Genomic DNA, 24,402 nt, shown 5'->3' on the forward strand with positions numbered 1-24,402 from the left:
GAAAAGTTATGTGTTTTGAAATTGACTTTTTTCGTGTCTTTGATTTCAGTAAATTTCGCAATTAATTGTACAATATAAAAGAATAGCATTCGAACAATTGAGTGTTAAAAACATTTGCAGATGTTTTTGTGTAAAATTGACATAATACCATCGGTGGAAAAAGCGGTAGTTGGTGGGAAAAGCGGTAGTTGGAGGAACTGAAATAATGAAAGTTTTCTATCCTGTTATTCTTTTGATATGACTTAAGCATGTTGCATTTTGACAATTATTACTTGTAGAACAGAAATATGAATAAATAAATGGAAAAAAGGTGTTAAACTTTATTATCAACAGCTTGTTTTAATTTTAAGAGATATGTGAATTGGAAAAATAAGACATTCGCAGTTCTGAAAAAATAAATATCTTCATTCACATCAACTTCTACATAAAATTTGATCCATTCAAATTGTTGTGGTTTCAATTTCTGAATCAAATTCATCTTCAATTTTTCTCCTTTTTCTTGTTCTCATCTTTATTTTCTGATCAAAGGTTAATGTTCCCTCCTCTTCGTATATGCAACTGATTTCATTTCCGTAAACATAATTATCATCAATTCTTTTTTTTCGATGTCTAATTTTTCTTTTCTTCATTATCTCCGATCCATCGCTTTCGTTTTGCTCTTCTTTATCTTCTACTCCTTTTTATTCGTTTGCAATTGCTTTTTCGTGTGTTATTTCCATTTCCTTAATCTCAATCGCAGGTGTTTGTGGACATTTTTCTTATAATTGTCGTTTTTCTTTTGAAGAAAAATCTCTAAAAACGCATTTCTTCATATCTGTTGTGGATTAATATGAAGAAGATGATTTTTTTGACGACAAAGCTGTTCCGCACACTTTGGATAACACAGGAGCAGCAGCAACAGGATGAACTCCAGTGTTTAAAAATGCAGATTTTATTACAGAAGGAGAAGTTGCAGCAGACAAAGCTTCTGGCAACACATCTGCTAAAGCTTTTCTGAAAGAAGAAGTCGTTAAATTTGAAGGTCTAACAAATGAATTTTGAAGAACAAGTTTTAATCAAGAAAACACGCAATTGTCACACGGCTGTAAAAGGTGTGTCATATTCGGAGGAAAGGTTTCGACGATGATATTGTTATGATTGGCAAACGAAATTACCTCCGAATCAAAATGAGTACGGTGATTGTCTAATAATAACAGAGCTTTCTTCGATTTTGACATTATCAGTTAATTTGCAATCAACGAAATCCATTTCTGAATCATAATAAATCGAAATGTTTCCGAAGTTATCCAACCCGACGAAGAACCTATGAAAGAAATATTAAATGAAGATAAAAAAGAAAACTCTTGTGGCATTTTATTTCGTGGGTATATAAGTATATGTGGAAGATGAGACACGTCGGCACAAATGCAAACACATAAAGTTGCATTTTCAGTTTTTGGAAATGCAGGAGGAGAAGGCGTCGTTTGGTTTTTGAGGCAAACAATAAGCTTTTCTGTTCCTTTTCCAATATGAACAGAGGATTCATCAAAGTTGTATATGTCTGTCGAATCAATGTTGTTCGTTGTAATAATGGAAGACAACTTTTGGAACAATTCACGAATTGTTTCTGGGGATTGCGCACGGATTTTTGTAATTTCCATTGGTCTGGAAATGCATGCCTTTAATACTGAGTTTTCTTTTGTGAGATTAAAGGCATACATCGAATTAACTTTTATCCTTTCTTCGTCTCTTTCACAACTTGTATTTAAAACTTCCTGGATCTTAAAAAACAAAGTTGTTAAAAAATAAAATGATCAACTCACAAAACCATCGATTGAATGTCCTTAACTCTGACATTTTTTTGTTCGGACAGCAGTGCGATGACTTGGTTTTCAACTCTTTCCAGCTGTTCACTTGTAATTATTGATGGTCGGCCTATTTTCCCCACTTCACGATTTGCTTTCATCGCTGCTATTCCTCTTTCCCATGCACCGTTTGAAATCAAATTGGAACCCACTGCAGTTTTCCATGATAGAAAGTATTTCTTTTTAATTTCGAAGATCTTTTGTGATGGAGATGAATATTTACGATAGTCGTATGTTGCCATCAAACGATGAAGAAGGTTTGGAGTGATTTTTTTTTTGAAGCGTCCATTATTGCACATTCGATCAAAAACTTTTTTGATAGAGTTTTATTTTCAAAGATCAAAATTTGTTTCCAAACAGCTATTTCAGAATAAATAACATTATATTCAAGTTATTTCTTCTGATTTTTAAATGTGATGAAGTATTTTTGACAACAGCAGTTTGAACAAACCGCTATTTTTTTACGAAGGTTCAGAGAATTTTTCAATCATTAAACCAGTCGATTAATAAAAAATTTATCACATTGAACTTTCACAGGTGTGAATGTTCTTAATCTTTCTAATTTTTATGTTTTTTCCAAAAGATTCTTCTTTTCGAACAACTTGAACTACAGTTTTTCCCACCAACTACCGCTTATTCCACCGATAGAACATCCAATTTTTTAAAAGAATGAAGCTAATATGGAATAACAAACAAAGCACTCGTCACTCTATTTCAGGATCATATTTCGAATCACATCATATTTCGCTTTCGTTTTCATATCTTTCTATCAATCTATCTTTTTCTGTCAATTTCAAAACAATTCAAGAATAATTCCTTCCACATTCTTTTCCAATTGCTTGAAAACGGCTTGTTTTCCAGACTGATCGATTTCTCCTGTCAAAAGAAGATGTTTTCTTTGTGCCGTCACATTGACCGATAATTGTGCGATTGCTTGCCTCAAAAAATCTTCTTGTGTTTGGTGCAGCTTACACAACCGTCTCTTCACACTGCGCTTTTGCCATCCTCATCTTCTTCAACTGGAGCAGCACTCCGATCAACTTCGCCATTCCGGAGGCGGAAAATCGAAGAGAAGAAGGCTGCAGCGGATAAGCAACCATCATCATCTTTTCCACCAACTCCTTCAATCAACACTTCCGATGCCCCTGCAGAAGTAGCGTTTTTCACTCAGACAGCAGTAACAGACAAAACATAGAGAAATGCGTGATGAATATGAGTGAAGAATACTGTTGTCACAGCTGGAGCTGCTAACACCATAGACACAATAGACACTTCAGACGATGTAGCGTTATGTAGTGTACATAACCGATGTGGCCCTTTTGGAAACGCTTTCTGTTCCTCTGTTGGCGCCTCTTCCTTCGCTTGAAGTGTCTGTGGGAGCAAAGTCGGGGAGCAAGTGGATATTTGCTTCAGCAGATGTGAATGCGTTCCCATCAATCGACGATCTGTTTGACCTGTAGCTGCAGATATGGCGATCGCAACAGTGAAGCCGGGTGATGACATGATAGGGTGAGGTGTTGTCGTGTGCGAAGGGGGTGAAATTGTGGAGAAGACGTTGGAGTTGGTGGAGTTGAGGATGGAGGATGTGGTTCAATCGCTGATAGCAATTGTGCTGGCGGTGATAGAAGAGCGAAAGGATGTAGAGGGAGGCAAAGAGGGAGAAGAAAAGGGAAAAGAAGATGGAGAAGAAGATGGAGGGAGAGAGGGAGGTGATTTGAATGAGGAGAAAGGCGAGTATCCGATCGCTCACAGAGAGCTTGTGGAAAGAATTAAAGAGGACCAGGGGAAGCTGGAAGAAGCGAATGGCTCCGCTGGTTGTGGAGACGCTTGGGCTGAGGAGGCTGAGGTTAATGAAGGTGAAGACACATACAGAGGCAGACAAGCAGCATTCAGTGGAATCTGAAGTGTGCAGTTCTTCTCCATCTGATGGCATTCAACAGGAGAACAGAAGAAGAAGCAGCAGATGTCCCTTTTAGTATAACTTCAGATGAAAGCAAAAAAAAAGTGTGGGGAAAGATGTTGAGCAGGTGGAAATTTCGACAAAAGGATTTGCAACAAATGAGGAGTCTGGGAGAGAGGGTAGTTTTATTGATTTGGAAAAGAAGGACAAGAAGAAATTATTGAAGAAATAGAAGTAATAGAAGAAGATGAAGGAGAATAATAATGATAATGATAATGATAATGATAATGAGGGGAGGAGGGGGAAGAGGATGAAGAGAAAGAAGAAGATGAAAATATTTCTGTGTTTGAGGATGAATGTGAATCAACAATCATGTTATTTTAGTCATTTGCTTTTGTTTGGATTTGAAATTCTTTCGTTAAAGAAGAAGAAACAGAAAACAAAGATGATGGAAATAAAGTTGAGGATTCTGAAGGATAAGAAGATGATGAAGATGAAGATGAAGAAGAGAAGGAAGATGAGCGAGTGGAAGACGAGTGAGAGGAAGAAGAAGGCAAAGGAAAAAAGGAAAAGGAGGAGGAGACGAAGAATTCAATGGAAATGAAGAAGAAGAAGAACGAGATGATGATGACGATGAATGTGAAAAAAAGAGGGGAAGAAAATCAGATCTGTTAAAATGAATCGCTCTCACTCACAAAAACATTTCATTCAAATAAAGAAATATTCACAAAAAGGAGAACAACTAACAAATGAAAATAAAGAAACAAATTAACAAAATAGAAAACAAAATTATTTAAAAATTCAGAAATCATTAAAAAATAAAAATTAACAAAAAAGAATTGCTTTTCATATTCATGGATAATATTTCCTTGATTCATATTTCTTTCAAAATAAAACTCGCAAAATTATTATTCTTGTTAAAACAAACTTTTATTTTTTAAAAAGAATTAATTGTCTATCACAAAGGACATCAAACATTATGGAACATCATATAAAAATGTCAATGGAAGAGAAAAATTTATGCACATAAAAATGCAATCAAGTTTTATTCTTTTCAAAAATGAATATTAATGAAAATGCAAAACTGAAAATAATTCTTCAAAAACATAAATAAACAATTTGAAAAATAAAGCCGTTCATTTACAATGAAGTTTTGACTTCTGTCAAAGCGTAAAAAAAAATGAAATGAAATAATATTTAATTAAGGTTTATTCATTGAGAATAAACATTTTTGCTTTCATTCGATATATTCTTAAATAATGAGAAGTGTTCTGTCCCTTTGGAAGCATAATTCAAAACTATTTGTTCATATCAACAAAAAAAAGATTTTTGAAAATATTATAAAAAAAATGAACACTAACTGACTTGAGCCACCTTTTCCAAGATAAAGCAAATGAAAATATAAATCAAAAATTTTATAAGGTGAGTTTTGGATGAAAAATAGAAAATTAATTTGATTCAAATTTTAAAGTTATATATTAGCATTGATCAAAATAGTACTTTTTTGAAAAGTGCTTTAAAGAATGTTTTTGGGATTAATTCTTTTCAAAATTGTAATAAACATTTATGCGAAAGAAGATCCATCAAATCCTCAAGCAGTTTACGTGAAGCAAAGTGGGAACGAAAGTTACAGCGGTTTGGAGATAGGGCAGGAAAAGCAATCACTGAAGGATGCATATAATCTGCTGGGCGATGGTAGCATATGCAACATGAAAATTGTTTACGATACAAAACCATTGACTGCAGAAGTCATTACATATAACAATAAACAAAAAGTAACGATTGAAGGTGTGAATAGCGATGGAAGTGGGAACATTGAAGTTGCAATAGACTATGACATTCATCCAGGCGAAGATCTATTTAAATGCTATTGTGCTGTGGAATTCAAATACTTGGCATTTCATTTCCCAACAACGTTGAGAAATGAAAGTCAAGACTATGGATCGTTTGATTTGATATACAGTTTTATGGCATCCTTGTCAATTAGCAACTGTAGGTTTATTCGGCCAAAAGCTGAAGGAAGCATGGATAATTGTCGTCTTGTTTACCAAGTTCGAGGATCATTGACAATGGACTCAGTTGAGTGCGCGGATGAATCTAAAACATTAACATCGAAGAGTGGACTGTTTGTGATTTGTGAATGCGAAACAGTGATATTGTCAAATTTGACTTTGAAGAAAGTTGAAACAAATGCATATGCTGTTTTTGAGATCTTAGGTTACAATAAATGTGATGTCACATTGAATGGAAGCAATTTTCAGGAATGCAAAACAGTTCTTTACGGATCATTGTATGTTAGCTTCAAAAATGGCGAAAGCACATTTACTGTTGGAGATGATGGCGTCACCACTTTTTCTTATTGCAGTTGCAATTATTATCAAGGTTCTGGAGGAATATATCTTCAAATGCCAGCTATTGAATCAGCAAGTCAGCTTAACTGGCCTGAAGATGGAAGGAATCTGATATTTGACAGATGTACAGCAGGAGAAAGCGAATCAAAAAGGAACGTTGGGTTATGTTTAGAGATGGCTAATGACTCATTATTCGAAGACATAGCGTTAGCAATGAAGAAGAGTTTTGCAGCTAATTACACACGAAGCAGAAACATGTGGAATGTAGCTGGAATTGAAAATAATAACTACGAAGCATTTGATTTTGTATCCAAGTATTTAGATCCTTTACTGCCCCCATCGCAAGATGTTTCAAAGATTTATGTGAAGTCTGGAGGCCCTGGGAATGGTGAAAGCTCAGAAAGACCAATTTACAGTTTGAAGGAGGCCAATGAATTGTTGGGAATGATCGCAAGAGAAGACATATTTGGAATTGCAATATTAAAATCCGACGATCCACTTGAAGCAGAAGCAATGACATTAAGCAAGAGCCGTGGGATAATCATTGAAGGAGTTAGCAGTGACGGAGATGGAAATGTTGAGGTGGCAATCGAATGTGATGTTAGGAGAACGTATAATTTATTCACATGTGAAAAAGAGGTGGAATTCAAATATTTGGCATTCAATTTTCCCACGTCAGAGAACAAATGGGAGTCTTTAATTTTTGGAAATATGATGTCAACCTCACTCACGATCAGCAATTGCCGATTTGTCAGAGTAAGTTCGCAATCATCAGAAGGAGGAATTGTCACATGTGTCGATGGAGATGATTTCGTTGTGGGCAGTCTTGTAAGCGTTAGCGGGGGAAAAGTTACGATGAACAATGTTTCGTGCACAGATGATTCAATTTGTGTTTCGTTTTCGTCATCGCTGTTTTATTTCAGCGGAACAAGGGAAGTGTCTTTGAATGGAGTGGAGATCAGCAACGTGAAAATTTTATACGATTCTGCCATTTTTATTTTGGATTCAGAAGACGAAGCTGTGAACTTTTCTATTGAAGGGCTGAGCATGAATGAAGTGAATTCAGAGAATGGAAAAGTGGCTGGGTTGGAGATTTCTTTGAGTTCGGAAGAGTCTAAAGTGGAAATTGGAAGGACAAGCAAATGCACATTCAAGTCATGCACAGCGCCAAAAGGGAAAGCCGGGGCAATATCCATTGGCATGCCAAAGGCAACATCGAATCTTCAGCTTCCTTCTGCCAATAATCTTGAGATTGACAGCTCAAACACAGCGAATTCAACAGCGAGATCAATATGCATCATTGCCCCAGATTTTGATGAGTTCTGCAAACAAGACGGTGCGTTTGAGTTTGCGAATGATTATGACAATTCAACAGCTGGGTGGATTGTGGGTGCAGAAAATGAAGTATCAGAACCAACTGATGTGTATGAGAAGTATTTGAAAGGGAAAAAAGATAAGCCGAAGGAAGACGAATCAAAAGAAGAGAAGGAATCAGAAGGAAAAGAAGGAAATGGAGAAGAAGAGAAGCCATTTGCTTGGTGGATTATTCTAATTGTTGTTGGAGTTGTTGCAGTTGTGGCAGTTGTTTGTATCATTTTGGTTGTGACGATGAAGAAGAAGAAGAAGAAGAAGAAGAAGAAGAAGAAGAAGAAGATATTCTCAAAGAAGCAGCAGATACATGTGGAGGAGGAAGAAGATGGATTTGAAGGAAAAGAAGGTGGAAAGGAAGAAAGAGAAAGAGAAAGAGAAGAAGGAGAAAGCAAAACAGCAAAGAATAGAGTTAAAGAAGATAATTCGAATTCAAGTGAAAATGCATCTTCCATTCAACATTTGAACAATACAACAAATGATATTAATGAATCAATAGAACATTTTGAAAAAAGGGGGAAGAAGGAAGGAATAAGCAGTGAATTCATTGAAGAAGCTGTGAATCAGGTTTTGTCTTCTTCTTCTTCTGTGCTGAATGAAGAAGGACTGCAAGGAAATGAGTTAGCAGCGAACATGAAAGGATTTATTACAGAAACAAATATTGTATCGCCTTTATCTGAATAACCAAAGGGGAATATATGAAAATGGACAAGGAAGATATCAAAGAAAGTGATGCATCTGAAGAGAAAGAGAAAGGAAAGGAAAGAAATGAAAAAGAAGGAAAATGAAGAACAAAATGATGAATGATGAACATAAACATGTTGAAAGAAAAAGAGAATAGGAAAAAGAAAGCTAATTGAAGGGAATTTGCTTCAAATGAATTGTTTTATTAATGCCATTGCCTTCAACATCTTCTGTTGTTTGTAGAAATTTCACTGGAAATTGTTCATTTGTGCTGAAAACAAAGGTTTTCTGATTGAACAAGAAAAATTGAAGTATATTAAAATACTTTGAAGAAAAGGAAATCGTTTTCGTATTGGATGAAAGAAAGAGAGAAAGAGAGAAAGAGAGAAAGAGAGAAAGAGAGAAAGAGAGAAAGAGAGAAAGAGAGAAAGAGAGAAAGATTTGAAGAAAAGGCATATTTCAGAGAATTATTGAAGTGATTGAAAAAACTGAAAGATTTCATTAAAAGGAAAAAAAAAGAAAGAAAATGAAAAAAATATATTATATTGTGATTATCATCTTATTAGATAATCCATTTTATCGTTTCTAATCTTATCTTGTCATTCTTCATTTCTTTCTTTTTAATTTTTGTTTTGTTTTATTTTTATTTACGAGTAGTCGTGATATGTGCCTATATGATTATTTTCTCGTTTTTTTTCAAAGATGTCTTCAACAACACAAATTCTTCTTCTTCTTCTTCTTCTTTTTCTTCCTTTTTTTTCGAAATGATTTTTCTCATTGAAATATCAACAGATTTTCTTTGAGGAAGCTCTTCATTGTGCTTGCAATAAAACATATTTTTTCTGTTTTTATTAATTTTGCTTCATGTTTTTCTTCTTCTCCTCTTTCTCCTTCATCTTTTTAACTGATTAGCTCCTTGATGCTTCTGTTTTTTGAATATTGTGAATTATTTTTTGGTTTTGCTGATTTGAAATATCTTTCTTTTTCTCTCTTTCTTTCTCTCTTTCTTTGAAATTTTTTCTGTATTATCTTTGAATGACTTTCTAAATGGTACTTCATTGTAACTCATCTCTTTCGTTCAGTTGAAAACAAAAGAAAAATATTTCTTTTGTTTTCTTTCTGAAATGCTTTATTAATTATTTGAAAGAAAATAGTTAATTTTGTCATTTTTTTGATACTTTGCGTAATTGATTCATTCAACGAACGAAATTCTTTTTTTGTTGAATGGATTGAAAAGCAATTTTTTAAAAGAAAATTGGAAAAAAGAGATAATTATCTTTATTTTTGATTGTATTGTTGTAGTTCAATGGTGATGCTGTTAGCCAGCATTTAATAGTCATTCCTTCGTTTTGGAGTTTCTTTGAAGAAATTCCATGAAAAACTTTTTGATTAAATTCATGAAAGAATTAACTTTTATTTTATTGTTTCCGATTGAAAATAAAATGGAGCAAAATTGAAACAATAAGAGAAAGATTTTTCTTTTTCTAATGAAAAGTCGCATTTTTATCATTAAAATAAATCGAAATTATCAAGTAATATTCCCCGCTTCCTTCTTCTTTTCCACTAAAATGAATCATTTCTCGATTCTTCCTTTCATTTCTTTGGTTCTAATTGGCAAGCCTTTCCTTCTCCTTTTGAATGAAATCTGCTGCTTTCCCCATCCAAATAGAATTTCTGCTCTTCTATTGAATCTGGAATGCTTTTAATTGTTTCTTCCATCGTGATTTTTGCATTCATCCAAACAATCCTCATCTTTCTTTCTTTCTTTCTTTCTTTCTCATCTTTTTCTTCTTCTCTTTCTTTTTCAACATTTCCTCTTCATTTCTTTTCATCTCTTCCATTCACTTCCTTCACTTCCTCTCCAAATGGACTGATAACTCTGATCTCTTCTTCCTCTTCATCTCCTTCTTCCCCTTCGCATCTGCAAGCAGACTCAGCTGAATGTAGCAGCATTTCCATTCTGTTTATGTTTCTTCTCTCCATCCAGCTGCTGTTCAGCAACGTTCTGAGCGATTCAACGACTTAGATGGAAAGAAACAAGAAAGACACATTCAACGGCAGATGCTGTCAAAAAAAACACAGGCCAACAAATGCGATGAGAGTGAGTGTCTTCGCAAGTTACTGCAAGTTGCTGAGTCTGAATTGATAAGGATCTGCAAGACGAATCCGTTTTTGAGTGAAATATTTTTAAAGTTCGTAAAATAAATCAAAAAAAGAAAAAGAAAAAGAAATAATGAATAAAAATTTGCATTTCAAAATGATACAATACCATTTTATAAGAAAACTCGTTTTTTGCTTCTCTGATTGAAGCAGCCAATCTTTTGCCATTTCTTCCCAGCCATTTATTTTTGTTTGCTAAAGTCAAAAGATCAGCAATGTTACATCAAAAGAGAAAAAAAAAATTGAAAATATGAAATTATCATTACTTGAAAATATTCCTGTAATTTTTAAATTTTTTTATTATTTCTATTTCTTTTTTTCTTTACTTTCATAAATTATTTTCTGAAAAAAGCATAAATGTAACATAAATTGGATTACACACCTCAATTTGATAAAACATTTTTATTGTTGCCTGTTCTGCCTTGTCAGACTGCTTCTGTGTTGCTCGTATAATTTCTGTATTTGCAACGAAATCCATGCTGAAATTGGAGAATCAACAACAATTATCAAAACAACCCAAAATGATGATTTTCCAGATAACGTAGCAAGCGTCTTTACCGATAAATACACATCAAAAGGCATCGCAATTTAACGATAAATGTGTTGATATGAATTCAAAATCCCGCATGTGTTTGGTTCCGCATATTGCATTAATCTTTCTTCGCCATCTTGAATTTCTTCATCTTCTCTCATCCTCTAAGCCTTTTGTAATAGAATCTCTTTCAATGCTCGATAAACGATGCTGTCCATTGTTGCCTTGATAAATTCTCTTATGCGTTCAATTATCATTCGCCCAATCATCAAAAAAACTGCGAATTGTTGAAAGCTTGATTCCCTTCCATCAATCTTCCTTCAGCTTGCACAACCCATTCAAGAAAGTAACTAATTATAAAATTATCCCGATATCTCAAAACTTTTCTCAACACATTAAATTTGAAACATTCACGGAAACAAGCAAACACTCTGAAATAACAGAAAAAATCATTTCGATGAAGAAAAGCTCCCAGATAACTCTAAATGTGAGTTCCAAAATTGAAATACTTATGTTTGAATTTTTATTTAAAGAGCATTGAAGCACATGCATGATTAATGAACAAACTGTTGCTTTTTTGTCACTTTTTGTAAAGTTTTTTTCAAAGTCTTTTCTCTTCTTCTTCGTGTTGCTCAGAATGTTGAAATAAAAATATATATGTATTTTCATTCAACACCAAATATGTGGGATATTTCTCAATAAGTTCAAGTTTTCATTCGAAATGCCATCCAGATCCTTGGAATAAATTATTGTTGGCTCGATCAGAAAGAAATAAAATTCTTTCGTATTTGACTTAATATAGCCTGAACCGTTGACTTCTTTGTGATTAATTTTTTAACACAGATTTTTACTGAGCAAAAGAATTGAGTTTGCACTTTATCATTGTTTTGACAATTATCTTTAGTGTTTGCTGTTTTGTTTTTGTTTTTGTTTTTAAAGTTTTGCGGCGAAATTAGTCTTTGTATTAAATAGACAGAATGGAAATGTGCGATGAAGACAAATCTGATGATGATTCTCAAGAGCCGTCTCTTGCAGACAAGTTTTCAAGTTTGTTAACATTAATTGTGTATTTTCAAAGATCTCATATTTTTGATTTTTGATGATCGAGGAAGAATTGTTTGATCAGTTGGAGCATTGCAGTGAGGATGAACAGAAACAGAAAATTGAAGAGTTGAATAGATTAATTGAAGAAATGAATAAAGAAGAATTTGAGTCAATTTTTAAAACAGTGCTATTCAACAAAATGGACAAAATGATTGAGGAAAACAAAGTGACAATGAAAAATGCGGTTTTGTTGTTGAAGCGGATTGGATATTGCCAAATGCTAAAAAATATTTTATTATATTCTTTTGATTATTCATCATTGAACAAAAGAATGAGAGAGGTGATAATTGATGAAAATGAGAAGAATAAAGAAGAAGAGGAAGAAAGGCTTCTTGTTGATCTTTGTGAATGCTATCTTTTGCTTAGCAACCGGTTCGATATGAAATTACTTTCGATTTGTGTTCCATGTCTTCTGAAAGATGCTATGAGGAAAGAGGAAAGCGAGGAAACTCAAAAAGAAGTGGAAATGGCTTTGTTGGCTTTGAGTAAAGCTAAATATTATGTCTGAATAGTTCTTTTTCATTTTTGATATTGTTGTTTTTTCTTTTGTTTTTTTGCACAGAGAATGAAAAGAGAACTGTATTTGAATAAGATCAAAGCGATCATTGAATATCATAAGGAACATCACAACCTGACAAGGCTTGCCTATCAGTCTGCTTGGAAATTTTTCATATACAGATTGGACACTGATAAAAGCTTGAATGAAGTGATTTTGAATGAACTGCATTTTGGAAGAGAAGCAGCAAGAGAAATGGAAGAGCTGACAAGAAATGTGAATTGGAAGAAGAAAGAAGAGGAAATGAGCAAAGAAGAAGCGAAAGAAGTGCTGGCTATCAGGAGATGGATTAAAACACTAGAGACTTATTTTCTCTATTGTCAATTGAGGAATGAAGAATTTGTTGGTCTTTTCAGCAGCATTGTTCAGGTATCTCGAGCAGCAAGAGAAAATAAAAGAGAAATTTGCTTTTGGTGCATTTGTTCCTTGAGAAGTACAGCAAATAATAGAAATGTGAGAGTTGAAGACTTGCTGAAAGGGGGAGCAATTGATGTGGTTTTGGAGGAATTTCAGCGACAAACATTGAGTGACAATATTGAGTTTAGTCTCTTGGTCTTTTTCATAAATGTTTCAAATCGAATGGAAGAAAACATGGATAAAAAAATGGAAGAAATGAAAAGAAAAGCAACAAAAAGGGTGATATATGAAAAGATGGAAGAGAAAGGATACGAAGATACCATCATCAGCTTTCATAAAATGTTTTATTATCTCTATAGAAAATATTATTGTACAGCATCGTTGAATATTTCAGATTATCTTGTGAATGTTTGAGAAAATGAAATTCTCAGAATTTCATGAATCACAATTTTTGATTTTCTTTTTTAATTCATTTCACAAAACGGTACAAAAATTAATTTTCATATATTTTCTTAAAGTGATTTATTATCCAGATTCATCGAAATGAAGTGGAGAAATAAAAAAAAAATTCGATTTTTAATTAAAAATAAAAATAATTAAAATCATGAATTTCTTCATTTTCTTCTTTCTTTCACCAAAGTTCTTCCCAAAATAATCCCATAAATGTTTTTTATTCATTTCAAGTTCTTCATTCATTCTTTTAATTGTTTTTTTCAAAACAACCTCTTTTCAGCTCATTGGAAACAAAAATTGTGTTCTCTCAATGCTTCCTTTGCTTTCAAGGAATATCAGAAACCCTCAGAGAATGTTGAAAATACAACAAAAACAGCAAACAACAACGTTGATGCTGCTTCATGTTAAGAGAAACATTCAATCCAAACGCTTTCCTCTGCCTGTTTTCTCATTCTTCAGCATTTCCATTTCCAAAAGTTAAAACTATCCGTTTGCAGCATCTAAAGGCAATAAAAATGTTAAATTTTTAAATCGGAGAAGAGGAAGAAATTCTGATGGGAGTTTTGATGAATCCCTTGAAGATTGAGAAAGAGAGAAAGAGATAGATAGATAGATAGATAGATAGAAAGATAGATAGGGTCAGTTATTTATCGGGACCCTTTTTTTTATTGGGAACTTTTTTTTTTGATATGAAAAAAAAATAAATAAAAATTAAAAAAACACAAATGACGAATCTACTTTTCGTATAACTTTTCTTTTTCCTTTTTTTCTTTCAATTACATTGATTTCTTCCTTTTCATTTTCATGATCATCTTCTTTCACTTCAAATTTTCTCTTCATTTTTTTCATTTCGACCAAAGACTCTAACTCATTATCTTCTTTTTGCTCTTCATTTTTCATTTCTTCTGAAAAATTCTTTTCATAGTCAACTTTTTCCTCTTCTTTTGTTTTAAAATGTTCACTCCAATCACTCATAAGCTTCTTGTCAGTTAATTACTTGCCATATAAGTCGAATCTGTTTGAATGTGATGAAGGTTGATATTCCAATGTTTCTAGCAGCTTCATGAGAATCGGCCCAGATTCGTTATGAAGAACTCCACTCGTTGCGAAGGCTTTTTTAATGACAGCAGGTGAGAGGGCGGTATGAATTGCTTGAGGGAGAACATCCACAAGAGCTGTTCTTTTCGATGAAGATGTCGATGAAGATGGAGGTTCATATTTTGTCTGCAGCTCTTTTTTTAGAACGGCGAAGACTCCTCTGTCAAGAGGCTGTGCGATATGTGTGCTGTGAGGAATGAAGGTGACGACGTCGATATTTTCTTTTTGAAATTCTCTCCAGATTGTTGGATCTACTCGAGAAATGTGTGAGTCGATGAGAAGCAAGCAGCGAGAGTTTTCCAGTGACATGCGCTTTCTGCGATCGATAATTCCTTGAAGGAGCGTTGTTAGTGCGTACTTTTTGAACTGATTGCATCCCATCCAACCACTTCCGTTCGGCCAAATATCCAGAGCCTGTGATAGCAGCGGCTTCATTTCATCAGGAAGACTCTTGCTAGGCCATAGAATCACAGAAGGAAGTACAAATCCATCAGCAGCCACAGCAGCGACCAGAGTAGAATTCGCCATTTTTGGTGGTTCTTTGCGAAATCCTGGATTTTCGTTTTTTGGATGAACCACGCTCAACTTAGAATTGGTGGGAACTCTCAGTGAAGACTCATCCATATTAAATATCAGTTCTTTGCAGTATTCATTTTTTTCATGTAAGCCGTCCAGCAATGAATACCAGGGCTGCAGAACACTTTGGCACGACACCGCAAGGCGATTAAAATCAACATTTTTCGGCGAACTTCTCTTCAGCTCTGGATGGCGCTTCACAAATTGGTAAGCCGTAGCCATTGAAACGTCAACGTATGGGGCGTCTTCGTCGTCTGTATCATTTATTACATTTTCCATCTAATATATTTATTAGAATTATTAATTATTTAACAACAACAAACCAGTTCGCGAACTTTCCGTATAGGCAAACAGCTTCAAGATCTTGATTCAATGATTATTTCATCCAGAACAATTTGTTCTTTGTCTCCAATAACAAATTGTGGTCTTCCAACTTTTGAAACCAGCCTTTTGCTTCTCAGCGCCCGAACAGCGTTTTTGATCCTTTTTCGTGAGAATTCCATGGAGTTTATTGCGTCTGTAATCCTGACAACTCCATCAACCACAATGCGCGCCATCCGTTCCAGCCGATTGTCAATCCTTCTGTAATCGAAAGATTTCATTGCAGCACGTAATTTCATTTGTCCTGCAATTCTCTTTTGTTCCACAGCAATTTTCATTTTTTTATTATGGTTATGATCTTAAGTCCAATTTATTAATTTATTAATTTAAATTTTCAATTTTCATTGAAATTGAGTTTTTATTTACATTTACTACGAATTTGTATGGTTTTATACCCCTTGTTACCCACCTATTTATTTATTTTTTTCGATGGAAGGGATTAACCCCCCCATCTCCCCCTCATTGGAAATAGACTTCGTATTCAAATGTAATTATCCTAATTTTCAGGGTTTGCTTATATACTGATAATGTTTATAAATATAAAAAAAGTGAGAATTTTCATTTTCTGTTTAAAAATTTAGGCACCTTTTAAAAAAAAAGGTCCCGATAAATAACTGACCCTAGATAGATAGATAGATAGAAAGATAGATAGATAGATAGATAGATAGATAGACAGATAGACAGATAAATAGAAAGAAAGAAAGAAAAAAAGAAAGAAAGATCGATATAAAGATAAATAGATAGATAGGGTAACACTTTTTCTCTGACCTATATTTTACCCCCACCCTTTATTTTGTGGAGCTGGCTACGGCTTAATACAAGCTTGATGCCAACAAAAAATAACTAGAAATGTTTATTTTAATAAATTTAACTTATACAGAAAAAATTTTTTAACAATTTTTTTTTAACTTTGAGATCTCGGTATTTTTTAATTTTATTTTTTGATCATTGAATTGATGGTCTTTCCATGAATATAACATTCTGGAAATTTTTAGCCACATCAACATTTCACATCTTATCCTTTTCATTGTTTTGATAACTTTTCACATTTCACAAGTTTCATTTTCACTTGTTTTCTCATTTCATCGACTTTTCGAAAAAATGAAAATTTTTTAAGAATGATGAATTTTTGTAAAAAATTTTAAGATTATCCTTAATATACGTTAGGATGTTAATTATGCTGATATGCAAATAAGCTTTGCAAATTTGATTTGAAATGGAAAAATGAGAAACATCAATTTCGGAAGTTTTGATTTTTCCAACCAGTAACATTTTTTCAGTAAAAAATTATGTGAGTGTGCAACAATATATAAAGTTTCAAATGAGATACAGCTTAAGAAATATAAAAATAGTTATATATATAATGAAAAATATCATTTTTTCGAAAAGTCGATGAAATGAGAAAACAAGTGAAAATGAAACTTGTGAAATGTGAAAAGTTATCAAAACAATGAAAAGGATAAGATGTGAAATGTTGATGTGGCTAAAAATTTCCAGAATGTTATATTCATGGAAAGACCATCAATTCAATGATCAAAAAATAAAATTAAAAAATACCGAGATCTCAAAGTTAAAAAAAAATTGTTAAAAAATTTTTTCTGTATAAGTTAAATTTATTAAAATAAACATTTCTAGTTATTTTTTGTTGGCATCAAGCTTGTATTAAGCCGTAGCCAGCTCCACAAAATAAAGGGTGGGGGTAAAATATAGGTCAGAGAAAAAGTGTAACCCAAAATAGAAAAAAGAAAGACTTCGAAAGGAAGAAGAAAAAAGAAGAATTAAAAAAGAAGAAGAGAATAGGAAGAAGAAGGAAGAAGAAGAAGAGGGAATCAAAGAAGTGCTTGGAATTGGTGTAAGCTGATCAGCAGAGTTATCATTCCCATTCTGTTTATACTGTCCAGCCAGCATTCATCCATCTCCAATGTCTCTTCCTTTGAGCGAGTGAAGCACACTTTCGTCGTCCATCGCTAGCTCCTTCCTTTTTTCCCTTTCGATTGCTGCCTTCTCCTTCTCCTTCTCTTCTCTCCTTCTTCTTCTCTCCACTTCTTCTTCATGCTTCAACCTTCTTTTCCTTCTCTCTCTTTTCTTATTCTTCTTTCTTTATCTTTTCTCCTTTTTTTTCTTCTCTCTTTATCTTTTTTTTCTTTCAACTTCTTTCCTATTATCTTATTTTTATGCAGCTATTCTATTTCCATATGAAAGTGAATTCAACTATTAAACCTCAAGCATCTTTCATCTAATACTTTCTTCTCTCATCTTTTCCTTGATCTTGTTTTTTCTTTCTTCATATTTTTTTTTCTTTTAACTCCAGTTATTAAAAAGACATCCCCTCATAATTGTTTCAAATATTCAGATATTCTTTTTGTTTCCGAAGTTTCAATTATTCATTAACTATATCATTGAATGTCACAGGAAAAAAATAAATATATGAATTTTCAATAAAAAAAACAAAAACAAAATCATTACAAAGATCAAAGCTATTTGTTACAAACACAATGATTGAAATATATAGTGTATGTTAAATGCTGAATGAAATGGAAGATAATAGAAAAGAAGGAAAATAATACGATACAAAAAAAGTTCATATCATCAATAATCAAAAACAAAACCATATCCAGCATGCAACACCTGTGGAAACTTCTAATTCTTCTTCCAATCTTCTATGCTTGTTGTCGTTGCTATATTGTTTATCTCGAGAAATCATTAAAAAAAATTGTAAAGAATGAAAAGCTTCCATTCATGTGTGTTCATGAACAATTAAATATTTTATGAAAATGAAACTTATAAAAGATCGAAAATTTATATTCTTCGAACATCAAATGGTTTGCACGATCGAATAATACTCAGCAAAAAAGAAAATGCTTTGCATACGAACAATTATGGCTATTTTCGAAAATTGAATCAATCCAAATTTGTACATTAAAAATATCACAGAAAATGTTGATTTATCATAATAATTATTTTCCAATGCATTTAAAAAGTTGTCCCACAAAAATTCAAAAAAAAAGATCGAACATTGAACGAGATTATCATTTTTCAGTCTGTCCCAAAAAAATGTTGATTTGTCCTTTTTTAATGTCGATCATACTATCAACAATATTTGAAATGCCTCCCAATATTGATTAGAGTTTGTAAAACTGTGAGTTTTTTGTGTAAGTTTATCCTTTGAAGAGTTATTCATGTTTATATCTTTAGCAGAAATTGATTTGAAGCAACGTGCCACCTGATATGGTTAGTTTTATGTATTCATTAATTTATAATTTAGTAAGTCATTATGTTTTTTAAAATTTATCGAATGATGCAGTATGAGACGAATCAAAGATGTAAAACCAATAAGAAGTTGATGAATTTGAGATTAGTGAGGAAGTGAAGACTGAAATTTGGGAACAAATGAAAACAGGAAACGGAACTTTTTCGCAAATCTGCTTGAGACATGTTCATTAAAAATTAATTTTTGAAAAGTTTTCTTTTTATATTTGACAATTAACTTTCAATTTCATCTTTTTTAAAATGAATATCTGTTTGCTATGTTGTGAAAACCACATTTTTGTGTGAACTTTATTTAGCTGGATCAAAGCGTTCATTGTATAAGAAAACCGTTGATAAGTTGAAATTCTTTCAATAAATATATATTTATGCTTTATTTAATTATTATTTCTTGGCTATTAAGTTTTTTGTTTTTTGTGTTTGCTTTCATGCTATTTCCATCCTATAAAGAAGAATAAAAATTATATATTTTGTTTCATAAATATAAATTAAGAATCAAAACAAAAAACAACGTTCAAATAAATACACGATCGTTCTTTTATCAAAATTTTATTTATCGTTTCATTTTTCTCAACAAAAGCATTTCAGATAAATAAGAATAATCAAATGACTGGAAATCAATTGAATTAATAAATTCTGATGTGAAAATTATAGATTTGTTTGCTATAAAGGAACTCATCGGGAACCAAAAAGAGAAACAACAAAATTTACTCAGTACATTTCAATAAACTTTCTAAATATCAAGCAAAAACAAAAACTTCTTCAGAAACAAAAATTTCAATCCGAAAAAAATCGGAATTCAACAAAAGCATTCTTTTATTAGGCATCAATCGAGTCAAATTAATAATGCTGAAAATGAAAGTTGAAAAACAATATTTGAAACAATAAAATAGGTGACATTAAAACTATCAACACTGAAAATTATATCTACAAGAAAAAACAGCAAAAACTTAACATTTCAACTCTATGAATGAATTTCAATTAATAGTTAAGCTCAAAAATGAAAAATATGGCACAATAAATTTTTTATTAACATGGTTTGATCAACGTTTAAAAAGGACAGATCAACATTTTTTTGGGACAGACTGTATAAAAAATTTACCATATTTTTTTATTTTGAAAATTAAGTGAAGAGATGTTGTGTTTTTTTATTTTATTTTTAAGATCAAAGACTTGCACATATTTTCACGAGCTTTTTGTTTTGAGTGTTTTGAGTTATATCATTGTTTATAAACTTAACTATATTATATTTTTGGTTATTTTTCTTTGATTAACACTTCGTTTTTTTATTATTTTTTCCATTTCACTAAATTTCGATAAAATGAAGAATGTATGTGTCCAAACAAGATATTTCATTATTTTTGAAGTTAAAATGTCTGAATTTTTTTGTAAAGTTCCTTTTGTTTTATTGTCAAATTGAATAAAAATTTCATATTTGGGTGATTATTTTTGAAATCAAATCTTTTCATACAAAAATTTCGGTGAAAAATTATTTCATGAATATTAACATATGAACATTGAAAAGTGAAAAGGCTTATTGAATGCATTTTAATCTTTTATTCGGTAAAGATATTTGTTTTCAAAAGCAATTATCAAACTTTTTCTCTTTTGGACCAAAAACTTCTTTCAAAAAACTAACTATCTTTGAAAATCAACACCCCGAAAAAATATATGATTTCAAAAATAATCACCCATTTCTTTCAAATTTCTGTTCACATAGACCAAAATTTTCTGTGATGGAAACAAATTTTTGAGGCAAGAAATGGTTTCATCGACTGCAGAATAAAAACATCTTTTACACATTTTTGTCGATTGCTAGTTATTTTATTTCATAAAAAAATGAAGTTATCAAACGAAGAAGTGAATTCGAAATAATTTTGCACTCACAGAAAAAACAAAAAAAATAATGGGAGTAGTCCCTTTTCATTAATTTTCAATATACCTATTTCAAAATGCCGTTCGATGCAGTTGAGAGGAAGCATTTAGCCGAGTTAAATAGTTTATTTCAAGATGAATAAAAGACAATCTAATGGCTACAGAACAAAAATTTTATTCATTCATCTATGTTTTGTTGGAAATGCAAAAAATACATGAATTTCCAACTTGAAAAAGGAAATTACGACAATTTCAGATGCAAACACTGAAAAAAGTCATTGAGAAGTAACACCGTTTTTGAAAAAATCAAGTTGCCGTTACGAAAGATTTGCATGACGCACTTTATTTTTGGCTGCATTTGGAGCAGCAACAAGCAGCAATTTTGGCATCAGTGAATGTCTCTACAATTGAAAGACTTTATTCTTTATTTAGGAAAGCAATTGTTTCACATCAACATCCTTTCAAAATTGGAGGAGAAAATAAAACGGTTGAAATCGATGAAGCTGCTTTCAATCGAAGAAAATTCAAAGTTGGAAGAAGAAAACCATTATAATGGATTGTTGGGGGTGTCGAAAGGCCTAAAACAACAAAAGGAAAGAGTAACATGTTTTTATCAATTGTTCCAAATCGAACAAAATCTGTGTAGCAATCTCTCATTGAATCAGCTGTAAAAAAACACACAACAATTAATACTGACTGTTGGAAAGGGTATAGTTCATTGGACACTCTTGGTTTCATCCATCGAACTGTGAATCACAAAAATCACTTTGTTGATCCATTTACAAAGTGTCACACAAACAAATTCGAAGGGTCATGGTCACTTTTAAGGAAGTTTCTTTTTCGACATGGTGTCCAAAAAAAGTATTTGTCCAATTATTTACAAGAGTTCACTTATCGAAGAAATCCAGATAAGAATTTTGATGATTTTTTCGAGGTTTTCGTGAAATCATCTTTCGAAGATATCACTGTTATTGAGGAGGATGAATAAGTCTGGTATTTCAAAAGTTTTTATCTGTCTTATTGGGTCGTTTTCTTTAACTATTTAGTATCTTATTCAAAAATACAACAGAAATGAATTTGAAAACCTTTTCTGCATCTAACATTATATTAAAAGGTTTGAGAATAAATGATCTGGATTTTTTTAGAATTAAAAGTGGAAGCATTTTGACACGAACATCACAAGAAAAAAGTTTGTTTTTTATTTATTTCAAGTTGATCTCATGAATCCTTTTATTATCAAAATTTTCTTTCATTCAATGAAAGAAATCAAAACCGAAATAAGTGTCAACGATAAAACTTCAAAAAGCTGAGACTCGCACAAATGTTTATGAAAAACCTATGTGAACAAAATTTGAAATTTTCTGCATATCATTTTCATTTCAAAACATAAAGGCAACTTCTGATACAAGAATTATTCTTCAATGACTCTAAGCATAATGATTTTTCTTTGTCGCATTCATATCTTTTGATTAATCTTCGATAAATGTCTGAAGGTTTTTTCAGTTGATATAAATTTTGTTCAGTTGAAAGACTTTCCATTTTCATGAAGATTTTCAATAATCAAAGGTTGTAATCCATGAAAGGCAGCTCTATTTCAAAATTCAGCTAACCTTAAGAACAAACTCGTTCCAAAAAAAACCTTCAACAAATTGGGAAAACGTTTATCCCTCATTTTAATTCTTAAATCTGTCAAAAATTTTTATTAAGTCTTTTTCAAATCATTTCTTCCATTATCACTTTCAAGATAAAGCAAGAAATTAACAATGAAAATAACATATTGTTTTGTGTTTTCGATCAATGGATAATGAAGATTTTTTGCAAAAACAAAAAAATACGAAACCTTGCAGCATGAAATCGTAAAAATAAAGCAGATCCTTTATATTGAAATGCATGATTTGGCTTTGAGAGAAACTTGACAAATAAGGTTGGATATTAAAACAGGTTTTGAGATTATTTGCATGCGAAAACCTCATGGAAGGATAGAACCAAAAGAATGCGTTTGATGATCATGTCTCGAAAGAAATGTAGAAAACATTTAACAATTTGGTTTCTGATTTTTGTGTTCATCTATTTTCTCATATCAAAAATTCAGTTCAAAGTTTTTTCATAACAGAGAAAAAAACGGATTAAACGTATTTTCAAAGGAAAAAAAATACAACCAACTTTTTAGGAAAACTTGCATATTTTTTTTATAAGTTTTGCACAACAATATTCGAGAAAGCATAAAGATAATTAGACCATATCCTATGTCTGAAAATTGATAACATAGAAATATATTCAAGGAGGAGTGCTCTGTGACGAATAGAATCTGGCAAAAAAATCGACACAATTTGCACAATTGAACAGTTGTCATGTTTCGAAATTTTATTTTGATGACGTTTTGCTAATAATCAGTAAATGCTGGACAAACATTGTGTTTCAAGATCATTTCGCAGTTTTTTTTGAAATGTGAACTAATACCGTTCAGTATTTTCGTAAAATCAATCTTAATGATTAGGTATTTATCTCATGAATATATGGCACATTATTTTTGAAATCATTATTTTTTTCGGGGTGTTTCTCTAACAAATAAAAACTATTATAATTTGTGAAAATAATCAGAGCATTGACTTATTACAACTAATTTGTCAATGTTTAATTTCTTTTTTCAACAGATTTTTACAACAAAAATAAAAATGTTAAAATGAACCATAATAAAAAGCGTTTATTCAAAAATTAGATAAAATCCAATTATCATTAAATGAGAACTCGCTTGATATAAGCAACAAAAGTCTGTGTTTTTCATAAATGTCATTCTTTGCATTTTCGCTAAATGAACAATAACACTGTTCAAAAAATGTTGAAATAATTTATCTCTTTTTCAATGAATAATCAATAAATATTTTCATCTATTTCAACTGTGTATATTTTGAACATTATCAGCAATCATCATTTTGCATAGGATTGAAAATATGACTTAATGATTTGAAGCAAAATCAATCTTTTTTAATATTTTTTTTCTCAAATTTCATCATTATTTGGTTTCATCAGATTACAGTAATTGACAATTTATTGCGAAATGAGATTAACACTTTTTCGTTGCTAGCTGATTAATATTTTATTCATTCTTAAAAGATGAAATTCATTGAAGTGAACTTTATCATTAATGACTCAGATAGCATATATTTTGGAAAGAGTCATCTTTAACGATAAGTTTGAATTGATCTTTTTAAAAGAAGATAATTTGTTGTTTTAAGGTCATATAATTACAAAAAACCATTCATGTAATACGCTTACACGGATGATTCATTTTTTTAGAACAGCGCTTTTAATCTGGAACGTTCATTTTATCATTTTATTACAGAAATGATCCAATTGTAATGAGAATCTTACGATAAGAAATCTTGAACCTGTGCGATTTTAAAAGTTAATACGTTTTGCTTTTTTTTTTCCTTAAATCGAACAAAGGAGAATTCAAAGGTTTGAGAAAATGTTTTTGGAAAATTATAATTCGTTCAATTATTAAATGATTCATATCTGCAATAACAAAAATTCGTTCTCAACAATTTGACTTTTTGAACATTTGTTCATTTCAACAGGATAAGAAATGAAGAAAATCAACAAACTTTCATTTCTTCAAACAGTCATTCTGAGCTTGAACACATCTCAATACGTTTGAATTAAAAATTCATTTTCTTTCTCTTTATTGTTAAAAGGTTGAATGATTTAGTGAGACTACAGGATCATTTAAAAAATGATACAGAATTTGATTGAATGAGCTGTCATATCGAAAGAAAGTTAAAAAAATGCTAACCATCTGTGAGCAAAAACGCTTAAAGATCAAGAATTGATGAATTTGACAAAATAAATTAAACGTTTGTCAATATTCGAACATTTCGATTGAACTTAGTAAATAA

The 24,402-nt window shown here is 31.6% G+C and overlaps 6 protein-coding genes across 6 annotated transcripts; 3 read left to right on the top strand and 3 right to left on the bottom strand.

Moving 5' to 3' along the window:
* Positions 1 to 3,011: 3,011 nt before the first annotated feature.
* MONOS_5415 (uncharacterized protein) lies at positions 3,012 to 3,347 on the bottom strand (the record flags this gene model as incomplete). The annotated part of the gene is made up of 1 exon (XM_067875560.1): positions 3,012 to 3,347. One exon carries the CDS (start codon positions 3,345 to 3,347, stop codon positions 3,012 to 3,014), a length of 336 nt encoding a protein of 111 aa, XP_067719344.1.
* A 73-nt stretch (positions 3,348 to 3,420) lies between these two features.
* Positions 3,421 to 3,747, top strand: MONOS_5416 (uncharacterized protein; the record flags this gene model as incomplete). The annotated part of the gene is made up of 1 exon (XM_067875561.1): positions 3,421 to 3,747. One exon carries the CDS (start codon positions 3,421 to 3,423, stop codon positions 3,745 to 3,747), a length of 327 nt encoding a protein of 108 aa, XP_067719345.1.
* Positions 3,748 to 5,267: 1,520 nt separating this feature from the next.
* On the top strand, positions 5,268 to 8,147 carry MONOS_5417 (uncharacterized protein; the record flags this gene model as incomplete). Its single annotated transcript, XM_067875562.1, has 1 exon — positions 5,268 to 8,147. One exon carries the CDS (start codon positions 5,268 to 5,270, stop codon positions 8,145 to 8,147), a length of 2,880 nt encoding a protein of 959 aa, XP_067719346.1.
* Positions 8,148 to 9,965: 1,818 nt separating this feature from the next.
* On the bottom strand, positions 9,966 to 10,785 carry MONOS_18315 (uncharacterized protein; the record flags this gene model as incomplete). Its single annotated transcript, XM_067871324.1, has 3 exons — positions 9,966 to 10,168; positions 10,433 to 10,502; positions 10,690 to 10,785. The coding sequence occupies 3 exons, from the start codon at positions 10,783 to 10,785 to the stop codon at positions 9,966 to 9,968; spliced, it is 369 nt and encodes a 122-aa protein (XP_067719347.1).
* An 823-nt stretch (positions 10,786 to 11,608) lies between these two features.
* MONOS_18697 (uncharacterized protein) lies at positions 11,609 to 13,362 on the top strand. Its single transcript, XM_067871739.1, has 4 exons — positions 11,609 to 11,706; positions 11,779 to 11,886; positions 11,952 to 12,445; positions 12,506 to 13,362. The coding sequence occupies exons 2-4, from the start codon at positions 11,817 to 11,819 to the stop codon at positions 13,268 to 13,270; spliced, it is 1,329 nt and encodes a 442-aa protein (XP_067719348.1). The 5' UTR covers positions 11,609 to 11,706; positions 11,779 to 11,816; the 3' UTR covers positions 13,271 to 13,362.
* A 940-nt stretch (positions 13,363 to 14,302) lies between these two features.
* Positions 14,303 to 15,262, bottom strand: MONOS_5418 (putative DDE superfamily endonuclease; the record flags this gene model as incomplete). The annotated part of the gene is made up of 1 exon (XM_067875563.1): positions 14,303 to 15,262. One exon carries the CDS (start codon positions 15,260 to 15,262, stop codon positions 14,303 to 14,305), a length of 960 nt encoding a protein of 319 aa, XP_067719349.1.
* Positions 15,263 to 24,402: the final 9,140 nt, after the last annotated feature.

Source organism: Monocercomonoides exilis, assembly GCF_001643675.1.
Source record: "Monocercomonoides exilis strain PA203 chromosome Unknown scaffold63-433378, whole genome shotgun sequence".
Lineage (NCBI taxonomy): Eukaryota > Preaxostyla > Oxymonadida > Polymastigidae > Monocercomonoides > Monocercomonoides exilis.

Excerpts from the sequence above, each read along its gene's own strand:
- MONOS_18697 (XM_067871739.1), top strand. The coding sequence starts at position 11,817 with ATGGAAATGTGCGATGAAGACAAATCTGATGATGATTCTCAAGAGCCG. Across the intron at positions 11,887-11,951 it reads TCTTGCAGACAAGTTTTCAA|AATTGTTTGATCAGTTGGAG; the intron begins GTTTGTTAACAT and ends TGATCGAGGAAG. Across the intron at positions 12,446-12,505 it reads TGAGTAAAGCTAAATATTAT|AGAATGAAAAGAGAACTGTA; the intron begins GTCTGAATAGTT and ends TTTTTTGCACAG.